At 43.2% G+C, this 19863-nt stretch overlaps 1 protein-coding gene across 1 annotated transcript; it reads right to left on the bottom strand.

Annotated features, from left to right (window-relative positions):
- Positions 1-2093: 2093 nt before the first annotated feature.
- LOC123084411 (uncharacterized) lies at positions 2094-2767 on the bottom strand. The gene has a single exon (XM_044506028.1). The coding sequence runs from the start codon at positions 2712-2714 to the stop codon at positions 2094-2096; it is 621 nt and encodes a 206-aa protein (XP_044361963.1). The 5' UTR covers positions 2715-2767.
- Positions 2768-19863: the final 17096 nt, after the last annotated feature.

Raw genomic sequence — 19863 nt, 5'->3', positions numbered from 1 at the left:
CTTGCAGCAAGCGGTCAACTCGATCTACTACCCTAGATCGTGGACCTCTTGGTGTGCTGTTCCGGGAAGCAAAATTTCAACTACAGCCAGGCTTCATCGAGTACAAAATCCTGTACTGTCCTAGAACTTGTAATACCATAGCACATGTGTTGGCGGGACTTAGGTTGAATGATGAGTCTGTAGGCCAACATATCTGGCATAGTGACCTGCTGGTCCATGTATGTGCTGTGACCGCCGATTTGGTCAGTCCCTCGTCTCTTTTGGAATGCAAGGTGTTCCTGATCAAAAAAAAAAAAAAAACAGAGGAAGTGCATACTGCATGGTCACACACCTCAAGATCAATAACACTTGGTCCCTAAAACATCAGGAACTAGTCTATTGCTGAAACACACCGACAGTTAAAATGCATGATTACATTAATCTTATAAATTCTGCAGCAAACTCCCATTTTTATCTTTTAAATTCTGAATCTGTAGAGAGAACAGGAGGCTCAGGCTACTCACCAAAAGCCTGGACATTCAAGGCCACACCTATGTCAAGCTTCTACCATGAGGCACCTTCTCTCCCAAGGCTGAATACAGAAAGGTACACATGGAAACAAATCAAATATCTCTATAGATTTTTAGCCCAGTGGCACATCCAAAGGTCCTTCTTAATACAAACTTTAGTTCCAAACCCATCCCAAGCTAGAGAAAGAAGGGATCCAGATATGGATTGTTAGTGAAAATAAAGAACAGAGTACTTTGGCCGTTGCAAACCCATGTATATGAGGGACAGAGAAGCATCTTAGTAGCTAGCTCAAGAAGCAATGGTAGCTGTCGCTGCTTCTTGCTCCTCCTGGCTGATGCTATTCACTGCTCCTGTCTCAAACAGCCAAAAAAATATATTCAAAGATATAAGATGACAGAGAACAGAGAGTAGGACAAATGGACAATGACATGAAGAGATTCTTTGTTCAGCCGCCGCCGCCCCGAGCACCATCAGCAGGCTCCCATGCTCCAGGCTCCCATGCTCTTTTTCTACCCCATTTCCGGTTTCCGGCGGAGGCATGGCACATGGGCCCCAGCGATGGTAAGCACGCTTCAGTTCTGCGGCTATTCAACTCATTGCTGCTGTAGATAAGAAGATCTTCTCTCCCTCCGGCGATGCGCGTGACCACGTTGAAGCCTACGGACCCTTCCTTTTAATTATCCTACCTTTTACCTCAAATCCTTCCTTTAATTAGCCCGATCTATTTGAATATTCTATTTATTAAGCCCACAATCTTTCTTTTAATTGTTCCACCGGTTACCCATAATCCTTTCTTTAATTAGCCATCCGTTTAACTATTCTATTTAAGCCCACAATCCTTCCTTTAATTAGCTCATTCGCTTAATTAGCTCGCCCTAAACATGAGGACTGTTCTCCTTTGTTTTAACCGTCCGTTGGCTGATTCATGGGGCTGCTCATATATTTACTGGTGGGAATCATTGTAAAAGAGTAAGGTGGGATTACTAAATGTGAAAGATGCATAGCTTGTTGGTTGTTACATCAAAAAACCAGACAAGAGGTCCTTTGTTCAATTCTCACTATGTTCATTTATTTTGACCCAATTAATTTTTGCGGTCTCTATTGAAGCCCATAGAGAGCCCATCAACGTACAAGTACCTGGCTCAGATGGCTTAGCTTGTGTAGAGCTATCCTACGAAAAACATTAGTGTGCGCTCAAACCAAACAAAATCAATGATGCTAAAAAAACCAAACAAAATCAATGAAAAGGACTAAACTAAACCAAGAATACATATTTCCTTTAATAGTAGGTATAGATATAACTTTACTATCTGTTGGCGTGTTTTTTGTGTGCGTGTGTTGGTGTTGGTTGTGTGCATCCTAACTATGCAGAGGCCGGGTGTGTATTCTTTGGGTTTGTATCCTCTTGATGCTGCTCTATGAGCCAATAAAATCCACCTTTGAGCATTGAAAAAATACTTATGCTAAATAAGATAGGATGAGAGTACAATTAATACCACAACATATTTTTATTATTATTTGCTATTAAATTAAAATTTATGTCACTACTATATAATTTCTCGCAGATAAGAACAAACATTAACTTAATTATCATCATATTGTGCTAGCAAGGCATAGTTGAGATTGACCAACATGACCAGCTCAGCATTTTCATTGACCAAAGCCTCCGCCCCTGGCATATCTCTGTCAAGTTCAGAACCGCAGTTCTCGGCCGGGATCATCACCCTCTCCACACAACGAGGTAGCTCAAAGGACGGTAGTCCGCTGTTGTCTCCGTGGTAGTCCCTGATCATGGCATCACATATGTTTAGGACTCTCACCATGCCATCATAGTCCAACTTGCAAAAACTGAGGGCGCGCATCGTCACTGTGCCCTTCTTGGCATTTTGTAGCATTTTCTCAACCTTTCCGCGAGCAGGAGTGATGCGGCCTTTAAGGATGTCGATGGTGATGAGTACCAGGCTATTGAGGTCCTTAGCTTCGAAGCTCCGATTGTTTGACTGGAGGGTCGACAAGCAGAATTCCTGCGTAACATTATCTGGGTTGAGGCTGTAGCTCGAGGCGTTCTTGCACGCTTCCACCATGAGGTTGGTCTCCTTTAGTTTGCCACCGCCAAAGTCGTTGGCTTGAGCAGCGACGACCACGGAAAGAAGCATGCAAACGATGGTGTACAAGACGACGGTGGTTGTCGACCTCGTTGCCATTATGGCAAGGTTACCTAGAAGTTTCTAATTGTATTGAAGCCAAAAGAGGTGGAGTTAAATGGATATAGAAAAATGTGTATGACACAGATGGATAGATGTTGGTTTACATTAGGCTGAGATTTATTTATAGTGCGTTCATCAGGTTTTCACTAATGCACTATACTCATTCTAGATATCCTAGTATTAATGCTTATTGATCTGCATATTAGTTTTCAATCAATGCACATATATTTACATGTATAACTGCACATTTTGGATCTCCTAGTATTTATGCCCTCTCTATTCACAGATACGTCGATTTTCATTTTATATTGTCACACGTATCCTATATACCTAAGAGATTCATCCCCCTATAGGATTTATCTCAACATGGAGCGCATCCACATCATCATAGGTCCCACCACAGCGATTCTGTCGTAGCGTCATCATTTTCTGCCCCTGCCGCCACGCACGATGAACGAGGAGTCGCTGGCTTAGCCTATTTTTTTTTCCACATTGGCTATATGAACTCACGTACGATATGGAAGTCCATTACTAGAATACTCCTAGTTATTACTGTAACTTAATAACCGTCTGGTTTTTTAGTTTCTAGTCTGATTTTGTTACTTGCTATGATCCTGACCCAATCATCTCCCCAATCAACTCCCCCGCCCTTTCCCAATTAACCACCCCGCCAATTGATTTCCATAACTGATCCTATTCACCTTCTCTGTATATTTTTTTGAACACAGTACAGACGCAAGCGCTCATACATACGCACATACACTCATCCCTTTGAACGCACGCACATACACCCTATCCATATGACCACCTCCGACAGACTGAGCCGACATGTCATCTTGAGATTTATGAAGTCATCGTAGGCGCCTCGTCGTCGACGGGAACGTCTCCTCCCACTGAAAGCGTATCTCCAGAAATCCTGAAATAAATTCAGGAATAATGCGAGCACCGGGACTTGAAACCTGGTGGGCTGGGGATACCATTGCCCTCTAACCATCCAACCACAGGCTGGTTCGCATCTTCTCTGCATAATTGTAGGAGTAACAAATGAAGTGATTCTTCCCCTATAAGCTTCCATCTTCGTCAGAGTTTGTTCTTCTCTTTAAGCTTCCATCCACACCACATAACTAGTCAAGTAATCAGATTTCTCCCTTAGCATGCTGGAGATGGCAAATTTGAACCCCCGACGGTCCACGCGTTGATCTACACCCATCGCCTCATGGTAAATCTCGAGGAGGAGTGTGGAGGCTTCTATAACCAGTCGATGGGAGATGCTTGTCTCCGTCGCGCAGCTACCATCCGCGGTGTCGCCCTCCTTGGCATTTGCCGCTGGCTAGATCTGATACATGTGTGCATAGATTGATCTCATCCCTTGGCGCCACAAGCAATGAACAAACTCACGCTGCCACAAATCCCCACGAGGAATGACTACCTAAAGGGCTAGCTCCTGAAGCAATGAATAAGAGTACATATTGTCGTTCATGTACTCATGTTTGGTTATTGTAGTATGAAATCTTTGCGTGCATGCATATCCTTCCATGCAGGTTGATTCCCCAAACTGATTTTTTTTTTTGTGTTTTAAAGTTCAAGCATCAACTTTGTTTTGTTTTAGATCGTAACCTCATTGCAAATTTGCTACTATTCTGATTTCCTCTAGCATGTTACGTCAATCACTTACTGAATCCCTTGCAGATAGGCGATGCTACCATTCACTGGAGATAAAAATAACCTCTGAAGAAATTACCTTACAAAGTGCGCCAATCTTTTCTGATGGTATGACACCCCTAATCTTTTTTTGATGTTCAACACATCTACTATTTGTAAATGTTTGTGTGTGTTGAATGTATTTCTGAATAATCAAAATAACTTGATGTTTGCAGGTAACTCTTTTCTTAGATCCTGCAGTTGTCTTCCAATCATTCTCATAAGTTAATGCCTTGAATTACTTCAGCATATATGCGGACCCGAGAATTTTGACAAGTGTAGGTCAGACAGTTGAAGGCACGTGATAAAAAAAATAGTTGAAGGAATATCAACATATTTTTTCCGTCCATTCTCATTAGTCTTGCATGGACCAAAAAGTTGCATCGTGAAACAAGATACAAATTGATTGAAAGCTGTGAAAACTCCAATGGATATGCATCAGTAGTGATCACTCCTTATTTTTTCTAAACTCTATATTCGGTATTTTCCAGTATGATTTTGTATTTGTTATCTACGATGACAACTTTGGTGGTTGTGCTCTCAAATGCTAATTTCCCAATCTATAGACAATACAAGTAAGAACATGTCCTCCTATAATTTTCAGTACAGATTGTTATTCTTTGATTGCTACTGAATTGTTTCATTTCTACACCTTCAATTCAGCTTTGTGCAATTTGCAAGATTTATTTTACTAATTCATCTTCATTGTCATAGTTGTTCTACTTAAAGTACAAGTTGTTGTTTTGGACACATGTTATCCCGACTTACCGAACCATGACTGTGATGGTATTAATTGGAATAGAATAGATAAAAAGCATAAAATGCCTATGGAATGCCATGTTTAATCATTATTACCAAAGTTCTTCACCGTGGTAAATTTAAAACTATTTTCCCTTGGCTGGTCTCGACTTACTAAGTCAAATTGTATCACTACATTATTCCATTCTGAAATTATTTTTCTAACTAATTTTCTGTAATATTGCTTTCACGGAATGTAGTAGAGGGTAAATCCATGCTACCTGAAATCACATGTTTCTGTTCTCACCATCACGCAACTCTTCTTAACAACCATATATTTCCAATTTTCAAGTGTCAGCACTGCGTCATGCAGATGGTTGTAGATGAAGAAATAAAAGGTGAGCTATGATGCGGGCAACTGAGAAGACTCCACCCCCAAAGCAAATCTCCAATGCCTATTTGAATTGTGGTATATTTATTTGGTCTTTGTGTATGAGATGTTTTGGATTTACAGATGGATAGCGGGGTCACTGTATTTAGTTAATGGAAAGTGAAGCACTAGCTAATGTTCATATTTTACCAAAGAAAATTGTTTGTATTTTTCAAGATAGACATGCATTGTTCAATCTAATGAAATGCATTTTTAGCCGAGAGATGACATGGTTAACAAGTATATTCATTTGTCTAACATAGGTCCATTTTTTCTTACTACAATTCCCACAACAACGTGCGGGGTGTCATCTAGTTTATATACATCTAACCTCCATAATTTCATTAATGCAACACATCTTGATCTTGGATATCAAATTGATCATTGTCAACTGAATGCACACAATGTTAGATCCCCATATTTAATACTCTGGTGCTCACTTTGGATACCCCCAAATTTAATATATCTAATTTACAGTGTTATGTTTGTCGATGATAAGTCAAATCCCTTATCATCTTGCCTCTCCCTTCGGTGCCAAAGTGGGGCCCTCAAAGCAGAAGACACCTAACAGACACTAGAATATCGCGACCGCCTCGAGAGAAGGCTTACCGTATGACGACCCACAAGTATAGGGAATTTATCATAGTCCTTTCAATAAGTAAGAGTGTCGAACCCAACAAGGATCAGAAGGAAATGATAAGCGATTTTCAGCAAGGTATTCTCTACAAGCAATGAAATTATCGGTAACAGATAGTTGTGTGGTAAGATAATTCGTAACGAGTAACAAGTAACAAAAGTAACTAAGGTGCAGCAAGGTGGCTGCTACCTCTTGAGCTTGCGTTGGTTTTTCCCTTGAAGAGGAAAGGGTGATGCAGCAAACTAGCGTAAGTATTTCCCTCAGTTTTGAGAACCAAGATATCAATCCAGTAGGAGACGACGCACAAGTCACCGAATACCTGCACAAACAATCAAGAACCTTGCAACCAACATGATAAAGGGGTTGTCAATCCCTTCACGGTCACTCGCAAAAGTGAGATCTGATAGAGATAATAAAGTAAATATTTTTTGTATTTTTGTTATATAGATTGCAAAGTAAATATTGCAAAATAGTAAACGAGATTCAACAATATGGAAAAGATATGCAATATAATGGACAAGAGACCCTGGGGCCATAGGTTTCACTAGTGGCTTCTCTCGAGATAGCATGTATTACGGTGGATGAACAAATTACTGCCGAGCAGATAGAAAAGCGCATAATTATGAAGACATCTAAGGCAATGATCATGAACATAGGCATCATGTCCATGTCAAGTAGATCAACTCCTGCTTGCATCTACTACTATTACTCCATACATTGACCGCTATCCAGCATGCATTTAGAGTATTAAGTTCATAAGAAAGGAGTAACGCATTAAGCAAGATGACATGATGTAGAGGGATAAACTCAAGAATTATGATATAAACCCCATCTTTTTATCCTCGAAGGCAACAATACAATATGTGCCTTGTTGCTCCTACTGTCACTGGGAAAGGACACTGCAAGATTGAACCCAAAGCTAAGCACTTCTCACATGGCAAGAAAGATCAATCTGTAGGCCAAACTAAACCAGTAATTCGAAGAGACATGCAAAGATATAGATCATGCATACAAGAATTCAGTGAAGAACCAAATAATATTCATAGATAATCTTGTTCACAAATCCACAATTCATCGAATCTCGGCAAACACATCGCAAAAGAATATTACATCGAATAGCTCTCCAAGAACATCGAGGAAAACTTTGTATTAAGAATCAAAGAGAGAGAAGAAGCCATCTAGCTAATAACTATGGACCCAAAGGTTTGTGGCAAACTACTCATGCTTCATCGGAGAGGCAATGGTGTTGATGTAGAAGCCCTCCATGATCGATTCCCCCTCCGTCAGATTGCCGGAAAAGGCCCCAAGATGGGATCTCACGGGTACAGAAGGTTGCGGCGATGGAAAAGTGGTTTCGTGGCTCCCCGGGTGTTTCTAGGGTATAAGAGTATATATAGGCGAAAGAAGTTCATCGGTGGAGCTACAAGGGGCCCACGAGGGTGGGGGCGCCACTAGTAGAAAATGGGGCAATGGTCCAGGCCAGGTCAGCCCATTAGTCCTGGTTCAATCTAGAACCGGGACCCATGGGGGCATTGGACCCGGTTCGTGAGCCCCGGGGGCCGGCCGGGCCACGTGGGCCATTGGTCCCGGTTGGTGGCCTGAACTGGGACCAAAGGCTGCCCTTTAGTCCCGGTTCGTGCCACGAACCGGGACCAATTAATTGCCTATATATACCCCTCGCCCGCGAGCAGAGCACTCCCACTGCTCTGTTTTTCCAGGCCGGCGAGGAGAGAGCTTTGTGGTGCTCTAGCTCACCTCCTATGCACACGAGGTGTTCGATGGAATGCCCGAGCCACACTACTTAAGCTTTCTCCTCTCCAAGCTTGACCTCCAAGCTCCATTTTCCTCAATATTTTTCTAGGTTTAGCGGTCCGTCACGTCCCGTCCCCGTCTTCACCGCCGTCGATCGCCCGCGCCGATCTCGTCGCCGGCACCACCGTGGTGAGCCTCTTGTTCTTATCTTCTTTCTGAAAGGAAAAAAAATTCTTACTTGTATGTTTATATAGATACTTGTATAATTTTCTTACTTTTATTATTGCATCTTATATAGTGCGATGGTTTTGGTATCCGTCCCCGTCGGCCCTTGTCCTGTCTATGATTTGGATGTGGTATATATTATCTTTTCATAACTATTGGTTCATTTATTGTTTATGACAAGTATGCCGACCAACGTGACATAGATTTTATTTATCTAGGAGGTTGTTGAACCGGAAATTCCAATCGACCCTGTTGTCGAGAGGTTAAATTTAGTTGAAGAAGAAAACAATTTCTTGAAGGAAAAAATAAGAAAAATTGAGGAGGAGAAGATGATATTGGAGTTGCATGTTGCGGATGTCGTCGATGATCACAAGATCAAGATGGATGCAATGCGCTTGAAGATTAGAAAGATTAGAAAATATGCCATTCATACCGAGGCTTGGTATCATTATGCCGTTGGATCAGTTGTTACATTGGTTGCGATTATGATCGCATTTGTTTTCGCATTGAAATGTTTTACATAGTTTCAATGTATGGTTTAATTAATTTAGATGCTCTGCAGAGCTTTATGTTGTTAGATGAGAACTATGTATGTACTTTGGTTTTAATGTGATGATGAACTTCTATTAATTTGGTCACTTAATTATCTATTCATGATGTTCTGTAATGATTTTTGACACACTTAATTATATATAATGCACGCAGATGAACCGGCAATGGATGTATGGTTCAAGACACACCTCCGAGTACATTAAGGGCGTGCATGATTTTCTCGAAGTGGGTGAGGCAAACAAGAAGAATGGTTTTATGTGTTGTTCATGCCCTATATGTGGGAATACGAAGTCTTACTCTGACCGGAAAATCCTTCACACCCACCTGCTTTACAAGGGTTTCATGCCACACTATTATGTTTGGACGAGGCACGGAGAAATAGGGGTTATGATGGAAGACGGCGAAGAAGAAGAGTACGATGACAACTATGTGCCCCCTGAATACGGTGATGCTACTGAACATCAAGAGGAACCAGACGATATGCACGATGATGCTGCAACGGGCGAAGCTGCTGAAGATCAAGAGGAACCAGACGATGTGCCCGATGATGATGATCTCCGCCGGGTCATTGTCGATGCAAGGACGCAATGCGAAAGTCAAAAGGAGAAGCTGAAGTTTGATCGCATGTTAGAGGACCACAAAAAAGGGTTGTACCCCAATTGTGAAGATGGCAACACAAAGCTCGGTACCGTACTGGAATTGCTGTAGTGGAAGGTAGAGAATGCTGTGCCTGACAAAGGATTTGAGAAGCTACTAAAAATATTGAAGAAGAAGCTTCCAAAGGATAACAAATTGCCCGACAGTACATACGCAGCAAAGATGGCCGTATGCCCTCTAGGATTGGAGGTGCAGAAGATACATGCATGCCCTAATGACTGCATCCTCTACCGCGGTGCGTACAAGGATCTGAATGCATGCCCGGTATGCGGTGCATTACGGTATAAGATCAGACGAGATGATCCTGGTGATGTTGACGGCGAGCCCCCCCCCCCCAGGAAGAGGGTTCCTGCGAAGGTGATGTGGTATGCTCCTATAATACCACGGTTGAAACGTCTGTTCAGAAACGGAGAGCATGCCAAGTTGATGCGATGGCACAGTGAGGACCGTAAGAAAGACAGGAAGTTGAGAGCACCCGCTAACGGATCTCAGTGGAGAAAAATCGAGAGAAAGTACTGGGATGAGTTTGCAAGTGACCCAAGCAACGTATGGTTTGCTTTAAGCGCGGATGGCATTAATCCTTTCGGGGAGCAGAGCAGCAATCACAACACCTGGCCCGTGACTCTATGCATGTATAACCTTCCTCCTTGGATGTGCATGGAGCGGAAGTTCATTATGATGCCAGTTCTCATCCAAGGCCCTAAGCAACCCGGCAACGACATTGATGTGTACCTAAGGCCATTAGTTGAAGAACTTTTACAGCTGTGGAACGGAAACGGTGTATGTACGTGGGATGAGCACAAACAGGAGGAATTTGACCTAAAGGCGTTGCTGTTCATGACCATCAACGATTGGCCCGCTCTCAGTAACCTTTCAGGACAGACAAACAAGGGATACCACGCATGCACGCACTCTTTACTTGACACCGATAGTATATACCTGGGAAGCTGCAGAAAGAATGTGTACCGGGGCCATCGTCGATTTCTTCCGACCAACCATCAATGTCGAAAGAAAGGCAAGCATTTCAAAGGAGAGGCAGATCACCGAAAGAAGCCCGCCATGCGTACCGGTGATCACGTACTTGCTATGGTCAATGATTTACACATAATCTTTGCAAAGGGTCCCGGCGGACTAGCTGTTCCGAGTGACGCTGGGGGACACGCACCCACGTGGAAGTAGAAATCTATATTTTGGGACCTACCCTACTGGAAAGACCTAGAGGTCCGCTCTTCGATCGACGTGATGCACGTGACGAAGAACCTTTGCGTGAACCCGCTAGGCTTCTTGGGCGTGTATGGGAAGACAAAAGATAGAGCTGAGGCACGGGAGGACCTGCAACGTTTGCATGAAAAAGACGGCATGCCTCCAAAGCAGTATGAAGGTCCTGGCAGCTATGCTCTTACCAAAGAAGATAAGGAAATCTTCTTTGAATGCCTGCTTAGTATGAAGGTCCCGACGGGCTTCTCGTCGAATATAAAGGGAATAATAAATATGCCAGAGAAAAAGTTCCAGAACCTAAAGTCTCATGACTGTCACGTGATTATGACGCAACTGCTTCCGGTTGCATTGAGGGGGCTTCTACCAGAAAACGTCCGATTAGCCATTGTGAAGCTATGTGCATTCCTCAATGCAATCTCTCAGAAGATGATCGATCCAGAAATCATACCAAGGCTAAGGAGTGATGTGGTGCAATGTCTTGTCAGTTTCGAGCTGGTGTTCCCACCATCCTTCTTCAATATCATGACGCACATCCTAGTTCATCTAGTTGACGAGATTGTCATTCTGGACCCCGTATTTCTACACAATATGTACCCCTTTGAGAGGTTCATGGGAGTCCTAAAGAAATATGTCCGTAACCGTGCTAGGCCAGAAGGAAGCATCTCCATGGGCCATCAAACAGAGGATGTTATCGGGTTTTGTGTTGACTTCATTCCTGACCTAAAGAAGATAGGTCTCCCTAAATCGCGGTATGAGGGGAGACTGACTGGAAAAGGCACGCTTGGAAGGGACTCAATAATATGCAGGGACGGATATTCTTGGTCTCAAGCACACTACACAGTTCTACAGAACACTACCTTGGTGACCCCGTATGTTGATGAACACAAGAACAGTCTGCGCTCCAAACACCCGGAGCAGTGCGACGACTGGATTACATGTGAACACATCAGGACTTTCAGCAGTTGGTTGGAAACATGTCTCAGAGGTGACAACACTGTTTGTGATGAGCTGTACTTGTTGTCCAGGGGACCATCTTCGACTATTACGATTTGGAAAGGATACGAGATAAATGGGAATACATTTTACACGATTGACCAAGATCAAAAGAGCACCAACCAAAACAGCAGTGTCCGCTTTGATGCAACAACCGAGAGGGGAAATGACACATATTATGGTTACATAGTGGACATATGGGAACTTGACTACGGACATGATTTTAAGGTCCCTTTGTTTATGTGCAAATGGGTCAATCTGTCAGGAGGCGGGGCACAGGTAGACCCACAGTATGGAATGAGAACAGTGGATCTGAAAAATCTTGGGTACACTGACGAACCGTTTGTCCTAGCCAATGATGTGGCACAGGTTACCTATGTGAAGGACATGTCTACCAGACCGAGAAAAAGAAAAGATAAGGAAGCGAATACATCATACGATGAGCCAAAGCGCCACATAGTTCTTTCAGGAAAAAGGGACATCGTGGGAGTGGAGGGCAAGACAGACATGTCTGAAGATTATGAAAAGTTTCATGAAATTCCTCCCTTCAAAGTCAAGGCTGACCCCAGCATCCTAATAAACGATGAAGATTATCCATGGTTACGGCGCAATAAGCAAATGACACAAACGAAGAAAAAGTGAAGACTTTCTCCCGCAACTATTATGATGATACCATGCCAACTTTCTAACAGACGAGTATGATACCATTGTCCATTTTGTACATGCACATGCTATGTGGGTGAATTTATGATACCATGCCAACTTTCAACTTTTTCAGAGTTCATTTGAAATGCTTTAATATCTTATGGTTCGGCCCTCATAATACCATTAATCCCGGTTCGCTCCTTGTCAACTATGTTCTCACCAAGAACACTCTCAAGTTTATAATTTTTCTAAAACTAATGGCACTAACAGAAAGTTTATAATTTTGCTGACCTAAAAGCAAAAAGAATTAAAAAATAAAGCAAAAAACAAAATAAAATAAATAACGCAGAAAACAAAACAAAAAGACTGGAAAAATAATAGAAATAGCAACAATAAGAATTTTGCTGTAAGTAGAAACAAAATAAAATAAATAAAGCAAGAAAGAAAACAAAAAAACAAAAAAAAGTGTTTTCAAATTTGAAAACTAATGGCACTAACAGAAAGTTTATAATTTTTCTAAAACTAAAAGCAAAAAGAATTAAAAAATAAAGCAAAAAACAAAATAAAATAAATAATGCAAAAAACAAAACAAAAAACTGGAAAAAAACTAAAAAATCTGCCACCTATTGGGCCACCACGGCCTGAATACGACTAGAAACCCAACCTGGGCCAGGATTCAGGCCCGCAGAAGGCCCAATAGGCCCACAGTAGCAAAGTGTGAGATTAGGCCCGAAAGCCTACAGTTGAGAGAAGCTAGAGAGGGTGGGTGCAACAGCGCTTATAAACCACTCTCGAGCCCTCTCAACTAGCGAGGTGGGACTAAACTTTGGCCGTGACGCGGGCAGCACAGGGGCCTTTGGTCCCGGTTGGTGCCACCAACCGGGACGAAAGGCCGCCGCTTCCCGCCATTTGGGCTGCCGAAAACTGGCCTTTGGTCCCGGTTGGTGGCACCAACCGGGACTAAAGGGGCATTGGTCCCGGTTCGTGCCACGAACCAGTACCAATGGCTTTGCTATATAAGCAAAGACTTGTGAAAATTTCTCAGTTTTCATCGCCAGTTGCCCCCATCCCCCGACGAGGCCGAGCTCATCGACGCCGTCAGGCTGCTCCACCTCGCCGCCGTCGCCGCCGCCGCCAAGGCCGTCGCCTCCCCGAGCCCGCGCCGTCCAAGTCACCGGCCTCCCCGAGCCCGCGCCGTCCTCGTCGCCGGCCTTCCCGAGCCCGCGCCATCCTCGTCGCCGGCCTCCCCGAGCCCGCGCCGTCCTCGTCGCCGGCCTCCCCGAGCCCGCCGTCCTCGTCCCCGTCGCCGCGTGCTTCGCCGAGCCCACCCTCCTCGTCCCTGTCGCCGTGTGCCGCCCGAGGCCGCCGTCCCCGTCACCGCGTGCCGCCCCGAGCCCCTGCCCCGTCCCGCCCCCGCGCGCCGGCGCCCTCGCCGCCCCCACCGTCGCCATCGTCATCGCTAGCCGCCCCCGCTGTGAGCCGCCGCGCCGCCCCGGCTCTGTTTTTTTATTTTTATTAGTTTATTTTTTTCATATAATGTATATGTGTATGTATGTGGCTATGTGTATGTAATGTTCAAAATATATAAAAAAATTGTTCAGAGCATGTTTTTGTTCATATATGTATTTTTTTCATATGTGTATTAATGTTTTCATATATGCAAAAGATAGATTTTTAGAAAAGTTAGGATTTTTTCCTGTTCATAGATTTTTTTGGTGATATTAATTATTGTAGAATATGCAAATGTTTGTATATTCATATGAACAATGCATTAGGCAAAACCTTTGTTTTTTTCAAAATTTTCTGTTTGAACAATTTTTTTAAAACAAGCAATACTAAAAGAATGAGAGGAAAAAGGAAAATAAGAAGAGGAAGAAAGGAGAAGAAGAGGAGAGGAAGAAGAGGAGAAATAAATAAGAAGAGGAAAAAAGAAGAAAAAGAAGAGGAGAAGAAGAAAGGAATAGAGGAGAAGAAGAAAAAATAGAAATTTTCTATTTTTTTCTTCTTCTCCTCTTTTTTTTTCTTCTTTTTTTTCTTCTTCTTCTTCCTTCTTCCTTCTTCCTCTTTTCTTCCTTTTCCTTATTTTCCTTTCTCGAGGGAGAAGAAGAAAAAGAAGAGGAGAAGAAGAAGAAAGGAATAGAGGAGAAAGAAGAAACTTCAACACGAGTGGGGGGGGTACCGATACCCTCTCCCGATAACATTATTTTCCCATGTATATGTATGTCGCGTCGTTGTCGATATAACCCCCTCGAGATAACTTCGACATGAGGGGCGGTCGATATATATACCCCCTCTCGACCGTGATAACTTATACCACAGCAGCACCCCCCTCGGCCCTCTCGCTCGACCAAAACTCTCGAGGACACCCAAACCTTAGAGAGAAAACGATGTTGGTCTCCTACCCACTCCCGCCGCGCCCCTGCCCGACAAATTAACTCTCTCGAGGCCACCCAAAATTACCAAGTTAAAAGAGCGTTGTCGTCGAGGCCACTAACATGATTCCTTATTGTGATTAGCTAGCTAGTTCTACGTTTGCCACTAATATATATCCGTCTGTACCATGTTTGAAGAATAATTGACATGTTGTAAATATTTGCAGAAACTATGGAGCACTCCTGAGACGAAGCAACAGAAGCGATGTTGGGGGACATAATTGAAGGAAATATGCCCTAGAGGCAATAATAAAGTTATTATTTATTTCCTTATTTCATGATAAATGTTTATTATTCATGCTAGAATTGTATTTACCGGAAACATAATACATGTGTGAATACATAGACAAACATAGTGTCACTAGTATGCCTCTACTTGACTAGCTCGTTAATCAAAGATGGTTATGTTTCCTAACCATGAACAATGAGTTGTTATTTGATTAACGAGGTCACATCATTAGTAGAATGATCTGATTGACATGACCCATTCCATTAGCTTAGCACCCGATCGTTTAGTGTGTTGCTATTGCTTTCTTCATGACTTATACATGTTCCTATGACTATGAGATTATGCAACTCCCGTTTACCGGAGGAACACTTTGGGTACTACCAAACGTCACAACGTAACTGGGTGATTATAAAGGAGTACTACAGGTGTCTCCAATGGTCGATGTTGGGTTGGCGTATTTCGAGATTAGGATTTGTCACTCCGATTGTCGGAGAGGTATCTCTGGGCCCTCTCGGTAATACACATCACATAAGCCTTGCAAGCATTACAACTAATATGTTAGTTGTGAGATGATGTATTACGGAACGAGTAAAGAGACTTGCCGGTAACGAGATTGAACTAGGTATTGGATACCGACGATCGAATCTCGGGCAAGTAACATACCGATGACAAAGGGAACAACGTATGTTGTTATGCGGTCTGACCGATAAAGATCTTCGTAGAATATGTAGGAGCCAATATGGGCATCCAGGTCCCGCTATTGGTTATTGACCAGAGACATGTCTCGGTCATGTCTACATTGTTCTCGAACCCGTAGGGTCCGCACGCTTAAGGTTACGATGACAGTTATATTATGAGTTTATGCATTTTGATGTACCGAAGGTTGTTCGGAGTCCCGGATGTGATCACGGACATGACGAGGAGTCTCGAAATGGTCGAGACGTAAAGATTGATATATTGGAAGCCTATGTTTGGACATCGGAAGTGTTCCGGGTGAAATCGGGATTTTACCGGGTTACCGGGAGGTTACCGGAACCCCCCGGGAGCCATATGGGCCTTCATGGGCCTTAGTGGAAAGGAGAAAGGGGCAGCCCAAGGTGGCTGCGCCTCTTCCCCCTCCCCTAGTCCTATTAGGACTAGGAGAAGGTGGCCGGCCCCCCTCTCTCCCTTCCCCTCCGAGGAATCCTAGTTGGACTAGGATTGGGGGGAGGAATCCTACTCCCAGAGGGAGTAGGACTCTCCTGCGCCTCCCTCTATGGCCGGCCAGCCTCCCCCCCTCTACTCCTTTATATACGGAGGCAGGGGCACCTCTAAACACACAAGTTGACACAAGTTGATCCACGTGATCGATTCCTTAGCCGTGTGCGGTGCCCCCTGCCACCATATTCCTCGATAATACTGTAGCGGAGTTTAGGCGAAGCCCTGCTGCTGTAGTTCATCAAGATCGTCACCACGCCGTCGTGCTGACGAAACTCTTCCCCGACACTTTGCTGGATCGGAGTCCGGGGATCGTCATCGAGCTGAACGTGTGCTCGAACTCGGAGGTGCCGTAGTTTCGGTGCTTGATCGGTTGGATCGTGAAGACGTACGACTACTTCCTCTACGTCGTGTCATCGCTTCCGCAGTCGGTCTGCGTTGGGTACGTAGACAACACTCTCCTCTCGTTGCTATGCATCACATGATCCTGTGTGCGCGTAGGAAATTTTTTGAAATTACTACGAAACCCAACAGTGGCATCCGAGCCTAGGTTATTGATGTTGATGTTATATGCACGAGTAGAACACAAGTGAGTTGTGGACGATACAAGTCATACTGCCTACCAGCATGTCATACTTTGGTTCGGCGGTATTGTTGGACGAGACGACCCGGACCAACCTTACGCGTACGCTTACGCGAGACCGGTTCCCTCGACGTGCTTTGCACAGAGATGGCTTGCGGGCGACTGCCTCTCCAACTTTAGTTGAACCAAGTATGGCTACGCCCGGTCCTTGCGAAGGTTAAAACGGAGTCTATTTGACAAACTATCGTTGTGGTTTTGATGCGTAGGTGAGATTGGTTCTTACTTAAGCCCGTAGCAGCCACGTAAAACATGCAACAACAAAGTAGAGGACGTCTAACTTGTTTTTGCAGGGCATGTTGTGATGTGATATGGTCAAGGCATGATGCTGAATTTTATTGTATGAGATGATCATGTTTTGTAACCGAGTTATCGGCAACTGGCAGGAGCCATATGGTTGTCGCTTTATTGTATGCAATGCAATCGCGATGTAATGCTTTACTTTATTACTAAACGGTAGTGATAGTCGTGGAAGCATAAGATTGGCGAGACGACAACGATGCTACGATGGAGATCAAGGTGTCGCGCCGGTGACGATGGTGATCATGACGGTGCTTCGGAGATGGAGATCACAAGCACAAGATGATGATGGCCATATCATATCACTTATATTGATTGCATGTGATGTTTATCTTTTATGCATCTTATCTTGCTTTGATTGACGGTAGCATTATAAGATGATCTCTCACTAAATTATCAAGAAGTGTTCTCCCTGAGTATGCACCGTTGCGAAAGTTCTTCGTGCTGAGACACCACGTGATGATCGGGTGTGATAGGCTCTACGTTCAAATACAACGGGTGCAAAACAGTTGCGCACGCAGAATACTCAGGTTAAACTTGACGAGCCTAGCATATGCAGATATGGCCTCGGAACACGGAGACCGAAAGGTCGAGCGTGAATCATATAGTAGATATGATCAACATAATGATGTTCACCGATGAAACTACTCCATCTCACGTGATGATCGGACATGGTTTAGTTGATTTGGATCACGTGATCACTTAGAGGATTAGAGGGATGTCTATCTAAGTGGGAGTTCTTAAGTAATATGATTAAATTGAACTTAAATTTATCATGAACTTAGTCCTGGTAGTATTTTGCAAATCATGTTGTAGATCAATAGCTCGCGTTGTTGCTTCCCTGTGTTTATTTTGATATGTTCCTAGAGAAAATTATGTTGAAAGATGTTAGTAGCAATGATGCGGATTGGATCCGTGATCTGAGGTTTATCCTCATTGCTGCACAGAAGAATTATGTCCTTGATGCACCGCTAGGTGACGGACCTATTGCAGGAGCAGATGCAGACGTTATGAACGTTTGGCTAGCTCAATATGATGACTACTTGATAGTTTAAGTGCACCATGCTTAACGTCTTAGAATCGGGACTTCAAAGATGTTTTGAACATCATGGACCATATGAGATGTTCCAGTAATTGAAGTTAATATTTCAAGCAAATACCCGAGTTGAGAGATGTGAAGTCTCCAACAAGTTCTATAGCTAAAAGATGGAGGAGAATCGCTCAACTAGTGAGCATGTGCTCAGATTGTCTGGGTACTTCAATTGCTTGAATCAAGTGGGAGTTAATCTTCCAGATAAGATAGTGATTGACAGAATTCTCTAGTCACCATCACTAAGTTACTGAACTTCATGATGAACTATAGTATGCAAGGGATGACGAAAACGATTCCCGAGCTCTTCGTGATATTGAAATCGACGAAGGTAGAAATCAAGAAAGAGCATCAAGTGTTGATGATTGACAAGACCACTAGTTTCAAGAAAAGGGCAAAGGGAAGAAGGGGAACTTCAAGAAGAACAGCAAGCAAGTTGCTGCTCAAGTGAAGAAGCCCAAGTCTGGTCCTAAGCCTGAGACTAAGTGCTTCTACTGCAAAGGGACTGGTCACTGGAAGCGGATCTACCCCAAGTGATTGGCGGAAAAGAAGGATGGCAAAGTGAACATAAGTATATTTGATATACATGTTATTGATGTGTACTTTACTAGTGTTTATAGCAACCCCTCAGTATTTGATACTAGTTCAGTTGCTAAGATTAGTAACTCAAAACGGGAGTTGCAGAATAAACAGAGACTAGTTAAGGGTGAAGTGACGATGTATGTTGGAAGTGGTTCCAAGATTGATATGATCATCGTCACACACTCCCTATACTTTCGGGATTAGTGTTGAACCTGAATAAGTGTTATTTGGTGTTGGCGTTGAGCATGAATATGATTTGATCATGTTTATTGTAATACGGTTATTCATTTAAGTAAGAGAATAAATTGTTGTTCTGTTTACATGAATGAAACCTTATATGGTTACACACCCAATGAAAATAGTTCGTTGGATCTCGATCATAGTGATACACATAATCATAATATTGAAACCAAAAGATGCAAAGTTAATAATGATAAGTGCAACTTGTTTGTAGCACTGCCGTTTAGGTCATATTGGTGTAAAGCGCATGAAGAAACTCCATACTGATGGGCTTTTGAATCACTTGATTATGAATCAGTTGATGCTTGCGAACCATGCCTCATGGGCAAGATGACTAAGACTCTGTTCTTCGGAACAATGGAGCGAGCAATAGATTTGTTGAAAACATACATACTGATGTATGTGGTCCGATGAATATTGAGGCTCGCGACAGGTATCATTATTTTCTGATCTTCACAGATGATTTGAGCAGATATGAGTATATCTACTTGATGAAACATAAGTCTGAAACATTTGAAAAGTTCAAAGAATTTCAGAGTGAAGTGAAAAATCATCGTAACAAGAAAATAAAGTTTCTACGATCTGATCGTAGAGAAGAGTATTTGAGTTACGAGTTTGGCCTTCAGTTAAAAACAATGTGAAATAGTTTCACTACTCATGCCACCTAGAACACCACAATGTAATGGTGTGTCCGAACGTCATAACCGTACTTTATTAGATATGGTGCGATCTATGATGTGTCTTACCGATCTACCACTATCGTTTTGGGGTTATGCATTAGAGACAGCTGCATTCACGTTAAATAGGGCACCATCTAAATCCGTTGAGACGACACCGTGTGAACTATGGTTTGGCAAGAAACCTAAGCTGTCGTTTCTTAAATTTGGG

Source organism: Triticum aestivum, chromosome 4A (assembly GCF_018294505.1).
Source record: "Triticum aestivum cultivar Chinese Spring chromosome 4A, IWGSC CS RefSeq v2.1, whole genome shotgun sequence".
Lineage (NCBI taxonomy): Eukaryota > Viridiplantae > Streptophyta > Magnoliopsida > Poales > Poaceae > Triticum > Triticum aestivum.
Note: the sequence above shows the minus strand (reverse complement) of the source record. Positions and strands in the feature narration are given on the sequence as shown.

Bases quoted from the DNA above. Each gene is read 5' to 3' on its own strand.
- LOC123084411 (XM_044506028.1), bottom strand. From the start codon at position 2,714: ATGGCAACGAGGTCGACAACCACCGTCGTCTTGTACACCATCGTTTGC.